At 36.6% G+C, this 7,576-nt stretch overlaps 1 protein-coding gene across 1 annotated transcript; it reads right to left on the reverse strand.

Moving 5' to 3' along the window:
* Positions 1-415: 415 nt before the first annotated feature.
* LOC148028902 (ubiquitin-conjugating enzyme E2 5A-like) lies at positions 416-6,094 on the reverse strand. The gene is made up of 2 exons (XM_087687666.1): positions 5,806-6,094; positions 416-737 (listed from the first exon to the last, which is right to left on the reverse strand). Exons 1-2 carry the CDS (start codon positions 6,019-6,021, stop codon positions 507-509), a joined length of 447 nt encoding a protein of 148 aa, XP_087543792.1. The 5' UTR covers positions 6,022-6,094; the 3' UTR covers positions 416-506.
* Positions 6,095-7,576: the final 1,482 nt, after the last annotated feature.

Here is a 7,576-nt window from a genome sequence, read left to right on the forward strand (position 1 = left end):
TGAAGTTCATTTAAAGCAAGATTGAAATGGATACAAATGGAACAAAAATTTGTAGCATTCTCAAGATAAATTGTGCAACTCATGAATGTGCCTATAAAAGTGACATTGAATCAATTATGTTCTATTATGTGGATTGAAAGTGTGGTTATAAGACTATAATAAATATATAATGTCTTGATGTCACTTAGTAGACCAATGGTATAGCCTTTCTCCCCTATAGAGCTTTTCATACTATGATCCTTTCCTTATTAGAGTAGACCTATTCATAACATCTCTCTTTTCGCATTTATTAGTGTAGAGCTATTCAAAAAGTCACTCATATTTGCTTTAATCCATTTTGACACATCTTTATTTTCATTTTAAGATAAAGTTAGAAAGTAGAATACGAAAGAAAAGCCTTGTCTTAGACACACAATGATGATAATAGTGAAGTAATAAGCTCTCCATTATTTCTTTGACTAGTGCTTTCCATATTCAAAATCAAATGTCCAAGATATTAAAGTTCTTTATATCATGGCATACTTTTGAGTCCATGCTCTTGCAGTCTCATCATACCGTAACCTTTGGGTTTTGTAAATATGTGCAATTTCAGGAACGAGAGGATCATCTGGATTAGGATCCGTAAGGAGGGAACATATGGAAAGTAGCACTTTTGATATTGTGAGAGCAGGACTCCATTGCTCCTTTAAAATGTCCAAACATATGCTCCCATTGGAGTTCACATTTGGATGATAAACCTACACATCCCTCAACCAAATATTGCATGTGTAATTTGATGAGCTTCATGTTTATCACATAGAAAGAACCTCAATACATAAACCAAAGTGCAATATTGAGTTTTTCATTATCCCACAAATAGCCAAATCTTGTAAATTTGAGAAAATTATATCCCATACTCTTTTCACATGATTATTGATCAATCCCATTAATGAAAATAAGTAAACAGTTCCAAAAGCTTATGCAAAAAGAGAAAGCAGCAAAGTGATACTTAGTGCAATTAAACATTGAATCCTCTTTTTCTCAATTTCTACATGATTAAAACCAATTCCTTTTATATAAATACCAATTAAGTTATGTACTAAGGACATTAAGTGATAATATATGCTTAAAGTTTTGGTGAAGCAATTGTTTGTGAAGAGCCAACTAGTTCCACATCATGTGCACGAAACACAAAAAACATCATGATACTTAATTGGATGAACATTTAGTTTTGAGCACATAAGAAAGTCTTCATGAAAGAGAGGTTATGACATAATGTATCCACAACCAAATGCCATGACTATATATCATATAAAAAGTATAATAACAAAATTAGTACCTTCAAAATGTTTCCCATCTAATAAGAGTGAGTATCAATAATTTCAAGTGCATCATACAACCCTCAGGTGACTTGAGAAAGTATTCAATAAAATATTATGAGACAAAAAATAATCCCATGAGTTAAACTTGGCATAGAACACATCTCTCATAGCCTAAAAGGAAAGGATTTTTGTCCTTGTCATTCCTCGATGATTCATGATATTTTTTTATTTTACAAAGTTTATGAGCCATAATGTGTTCTTTACACAACTAATTCCATCTCTAACCATATTCCACAGGGTCTTATTTTATAAATTTCACTCATTTTCTTTTACATAGCCCTCTACCTAATACTTGAACACAAAAACTAGTTATAAATTTATCATTATCATAAGAAACTATTAGAACTTGTCATCTAAAGTTATACCAATTTGTAATTAATCATCAAGTGTTGATTTTAGACTAGTAAAATTTTTATTTATTATGTTGAAATAAGAGAACTCAAAACAAACTTAAAAATGAATTTGGCATGTCACCCATCAAAATGTTTCAATAAATTGGGTTTATTTTATTTGTGCCAATGGCATTCCAACGTGGCTTATAACTAAATCTTGATGTGTTTCTCATATGTGCCTTTAAGACATCTTGGAAAATGTCCAAATCTCTCTCTCTCTCTCTCTCTCTCTCTCTCTCTCTCTCTCTCTCTCTCTCTCTCTCTCTCTCTCTCTCTCTCTCTCTCTCTCTCTCTCTCTCTCTCTCTCTCTTAGATATGCTTAATGCCCCAACCTCATAAGGTGACATTAATGATCCATGGTACTACTCAAAGTTGTAAGGCCTCCATTATGAGGAGAAGCCATGTGTGACCCCGAACATTGGTTAGATCTTGACTTGTATGCCAGATGAGGTCTACATGACCAAATGGCAAAAAGGTGAAATTTTTGTGTATAAGATTTAGGTTAGATAAAGTAGTTAAGCTACTAGCAACTCGAGGGCATACTACATTGAGCGTTCGCATGTGGAGTTACCAAGGACCCCAATTTTGGGGTTTCAAGGCCATAAAAGTAGCCCAAATGGGAGATCTTAGGTAGGCTAGTGACCCCCTTGATGAGGACTTGGGAGCATTGCCCTTTTCCCAATGGTAAAGGAAATATTCCCTAGCCAACTAGTGAAGGTTCATAATACGATAGGCAGATAAGTCGACCTAACTGCCTTTCAGGGCTACACAAGGGAGATCTCTCTAGAGACATCATCTATATATCTCTTACCCAATCAAGGTTCTTTCATCTAGCCTTAAGCTCTTCACCTATCATATGCCTAGATCATCCATCCATCCATCTATCTCTCACCTAGTCAAAGTTCTTTTTAGCTAGCCTTAAGCACTTCACCTATCATATGTCTCGATCACTATTTAAGCTTCATAGTGGAAGCAACACAAGTTGATAGAGATATCTTTGTATTAATCTTTTTTTACCTAAATAAATTACTATTCTTCTCTTACTTGTTGTGTACTCTCTATGCCTTGCTCAAATTCTATATGTTGTGTCATCTAATTTGTAAACCCCTTCCACTCTCCATAGCTCATTTGACCAATTTAATAGTCTCACTAATTCATAGTAGCACCTTTTCAAATTGTTCATCTCTATCTTCTCAGTCTTCTTCTTCTTCTTCTTGGCAAGTTATCAATGTCAAGTTGTAGCTAGCTCGCAAGTTTGTAAAAGTAGGATTATACATCACCACAATTTTGTTTTTTCCATGTTTCCTCAACGTCCATTCCTCCCCCTCGTTTTTTCTCTTTCTTAGTCTACCATCTTTCTACTTGTATAAAAGGATTTATTCACACCTACATGCTTAAGTAGTTGCTAACCTCCCCATAAGATGCATGAATATACCTAAGGGTGAAAATTAGACACAAACTCTTGCCCTAACAGTGTGATTTAGCCAATGACTTTCTTAGTGGCCTTGGCATCATTACCCAAATTGAAACGAGAGCCAAGCCATGGAAGGAATACTATAATCCACAAGTATGCAACTTGGAAATAGAGAACATGATTTTGAAAGGCTCAATTTCCAAAGTGCTTGTGTGCTTGCCAAAACTAGAGGAAAAGTTGGCAACAATGAAGGTGGCCATGACCAATGAGAACATAAAAGTTAAAATTAAGGATATGAGGGCTAACGTACAAGAGGGGTACAAAAGGAGATTGAAACAAGAAGGAAGGTAAATAATTAAGGTATGATTGACGATATCTTTAGAGTAATTATTTAATTTGATTGCACTGCAAAAGAAGATTGGATTTATATATGTTCAAGAGGCTCTCCTAACAAATGGTATGAAGAAACACAAGAGGAATTAGATGAAAATACTACCAAGGATGTTCAAAAATGGACAAACTAAGGTCAAACTAAGGTAAACTAAGGTCAATCCTTGAGAAAAAAAGATTTGGTTAGATGTTGGCATGGAAAATCACGAAACAAGGAATAAATAGAGCAACTCTAGAGATTGGAAGCATGCAAGGTTAGGTCAAAATATGAAAGTAATCGAAATGTTTCAAGGGACCAAAACATGGATCAAAGATGAATTTACACTAGCATAACTCAAAGCATGACCATGTGACATCACCGAGGTGAAGGTGACAAGGAAGGAGGACAAACTCATAATTCATCAAGATGGCAAAAGAGAAGTTTATAAAGCCCAACCATTGAGCTATTTAATGGTCATGATGCATTTTTCATTAGTGGTTGGTTTTCTTTTTTTGTCAATAATACCCTAGAGTGGATTTCTACTTTTTGTGCCAATGGCCCTTGTAGTGGGTTGTAACTAATATCTTGATATGTGTCTTTCTATTTTATATACATTTGAGGCATTTAAAATGACATCAATACAACTGTGTGTGTGTGTGGAAGAAATTCACTATTAGAAAAAATCATGCTTCCTATATGTACCATGAGTGAGAGAAGGCTAAGAATTTGTTGATAAAGCCACTATTATAAATATGTTTATGTAAGTTCTTATGGGCAGTGCATTTAGATAATGGTATATCGATACCAAACTTGAGGGTAGAAGTTTGCTTGGTCTTCATGTCATATTGTACAAGATGATTATATGACAACAATGAAGATATCTAGTTATCTTCATGAACATCATGGTATGAATGAACAAACCTTCCAAAACACTTACAAGTCATGGATGCCGAAGGTTTATCATTGTGAAAACAACTATGAGTAGGGTGCACTTGGAGCTAAAGATTCACATCATTTGATTTAACTAAGGTTTACAACACCTTTCAAAGGGATTTTTAAAATTCTTTCCCATAAGGCGACAAAGGAGATATCAACCTTCAAAAGCTAGTGACAAGTATATTTTCTAGGTACCACAATTCAAAACACTTGAATTCTACTCATGAGTCACCATGTGCAATGCTCACAAGTGAATTTCCTAGTAGTAGCCTTTAAAAAACCTTAAATGCTACTAGAAAGAGACCCACTTGGAATTTCCATGGACAAATGCTTCAAGAGAGCCCTTCAAAACAAGCAAATGCTACTTGAAAACCACCTTATATAGAGATTTTAGGCTACCATTAAAGATGAGAGGAGCATTAGAATCAAGTGAAAAGGTAGTCTACCTTTCAACAATAAACTAATAAAGAAAACAAACTAAATATCAAAGTTTAAAAGAGAGATATCGGCAAACAAGATTACCACATACCACCCTCCAAGACAAAATCTACTTGAAATTTCTAGATGTTAACCCTCAAAACTTTGAAAAGTTACTTGTGAAAATCCCAATCTTTAGGGAAGGTTGCATAATGTGTCCTATGCAAAATAAGAAAATAGAGTTGGAAAACAACATTTAAAGTGAAATCTGAGGTTGGCATTCAAGTATGGAGGTTGCACCAAGCTTCGAAAGGCCTTTACTCTTTCCAAGAAAGGCAAAGCGTAGATGGATCTCCAAAGGAATGAACCTCACAAGAAAATTTTCCTTGCACTCCCTTTCCAAAAATTGTAAACACAACCTAATCCACACAATAATTTTTCATCTGAACTACCCTTGCAAACATTTAGAAGAGGCAGAAAAAAAGTCGACACTCTCGGGCCCCTCATTGCAACTACACTCAAAAGCGCATGCAAGGGCTTAGCATTTAATTGTGACATTGTTCTTCATCATGTTCATGTAGGGACTCTCTTAATAACTACGACAATTTGAAGGGCAACATAGGTCTTCAATGTAAAGGGCTTCATTAAAATCTCCATTTCCTTGTAAAGAGATTGCATGGGTAGATAGCTATTCTCACCCTAAGTAAATCCTTATTTGGATGGACAAGAGGTCATTTCAAGCATCCTTACCTCAAAGGGTGGAACCCTTCTATGAAGGGTATTAGGGCCTTCAAATTCGAGCCATTCGGCCTTAAGAGTTGCTCATTCAAGGTAAAACAAAAGGCCACCTTATAGCATGCAGAAAGGACGTAGAGAGAGAGAGAGAGAGGAGGGGCGGGGCGGGATGGTTTTTACCTTGGTTTTGAAGGTGACCTTGGGAGGCTTGAAGGGATAGTCGGGGGGGAAGTGGATGATGACAGAGAAGAGGCCGCCAGCGTAGGGGCTGTCGGACGGCCCCATGATGGTGGCCTGCCAGTAGAACAGGTTCTCCCCCACCGGCCCCGCGCTGCAGGACGACGGCGGGTCTCTCTGCAGCTCCTGCAGCTCCTTCTGTATCCTCTTGCTCGCCATAGCCCCCCCACCTCTCTCTCTCTCTCTCTCAATCAGGACGCAAGGAATTATGGCCCAATTGCCTTGCGACTCCCACCTGCAACGAGTCTCTTAAAGAGAAAGGAATAAAGGGCCCGATTCCCATCCCACATCCTTAAAAGCAAAGGTGTCAATTCAATACAAGAAAAGAATATATCCCCCCCCTATTTACTTCTCCTAGTGAATACTCAAAAGGCTCTCCATTGATTGAATATCCAATGCTTACATCATGGACTTTTCCCCAAAGGGTGCCTTAGTCTCAATACATGCGGCTTAGATCTTGAACTGATTGAATACACAGGGGGGCTTAGATCTTGAATTGATTGAAAACACGAGGGGCTTAGATCATGGATTGATTGAATACTCGGGCCTTAGATCATGGGCTCATAATCAAAGGGCGCCTTCCACCTTTTATCTTTGTGTTGATTAATACCCAAGGCTTGCATCATGGACTTTGTCATCAAAGAACACTCTAGATTCTTGATATCAACTCAACATTTGATCTCTTTTATAGTGTCCACCCTTGTAACCAAGCAGATGAAACTACAATATAGACCTTTTTTTACATCATTCCTCTTACCCACCCACAAGTATGGAACTGGGATAGCATGTCTTGGTACATTATCTTCTCATATGTGTCCGTGATTTGGGTTCAACCTTTCTTTTCATCTTATGGCTCTTTAAGGTTTCCCATCCAACTTACTTGTTAGTGAAGATTAAAAAAACCATATTTGGCATGATGAGTTTACAATAGATGCTCACGAAAAGAACATATAATCTAGCTATCATGGTCACCTACTTTAGACATATTCAATTCAATAAGGATGGAGCCTACATGATAGGTGATGAGGATCAAATGCTCTATATCCCATTTGACTAATGATTCTAGGAGGAAGTCTACACTTTGGTATAAAGGCAAAGTAACCAATGTGACCCTAGCCTTAAAGGGTGAGTCTGAAGGAGAACATTCTACAAGAGGAGCCACCTCACAAACAACCATTTCACATTTTTTTAATCGTGCATTATCCATCATTAATCAAAGGAATTGAAGTTGAGGTGCAAAAATATTCTATAAAATTTTGTTTGGAATGAACCTACTAAAACCTTCATTTTAGGGGTGCCACAAAGGTTCCAAATGTGAGAGAGAAACCTTTGATTTAAATATATAACCACATTTTAAAATTATAATACTCCCATTTAACTTTATAGGGAGTGATCCCTATCCACCTAAACATAATGGTAGCAAAGGGCACACATAAAGCTAAATTACAATATGGACAACAATAGAACACAAGGATGCATTTGTTCTTACTATCTATATGAGTCAGCTAATAATAACTAAAAGTTAGAATTCCCAAAACTTGTGACGCATTAGTCTCAAATCTCCATGAGTGGGGTTGAGTCTATAGGGTTTAGGTACTTGAAAGGCATCTATGTCTATTGCCCAACTTATAATGTCATGAGCATGAAGGGCTACAACCATTTGTATATGTCAACTTGACATTGGCATGTATTATTGCCTAAGCATCTTTGACAA

The sequence above is a fragment of the Lygodium microphyllum genome, chromosome 11 (genome assembly GCF_053477565.2).
Source record: "Lygodium microphyllum isolate KBCC chromosome 11, Lygodium_microphyllum_v1.1.10, whole genome shotgun sequence".
In the NCBI taxonomy this organism is placed as follows: domain Eukaryota; kingdom Viridiplantae; phylum Streptophyta; class Polypodiopsida; order Schizaeales; family Lygodiaceae; genus Lygodium; species Lygodium microphyllum.

Excerpts from the sequence above, each read along its gene's own strand:
- LOC148028902 (XM_087687666.1), bottom strand. The coding sequence starts at position 6,021 with ATGGCGAGCAAGAGGATACAGAAGGAGCTGCAGGAGCTGCAGAGAGAC. Across the intron at positions 738-5,805 it reads AGGTCACCTTCAAAACCAAG|GTTTATCATCCAAATGTGAA; the intron begins GTAAAAACCATC and ends AGGGATGTGTAG.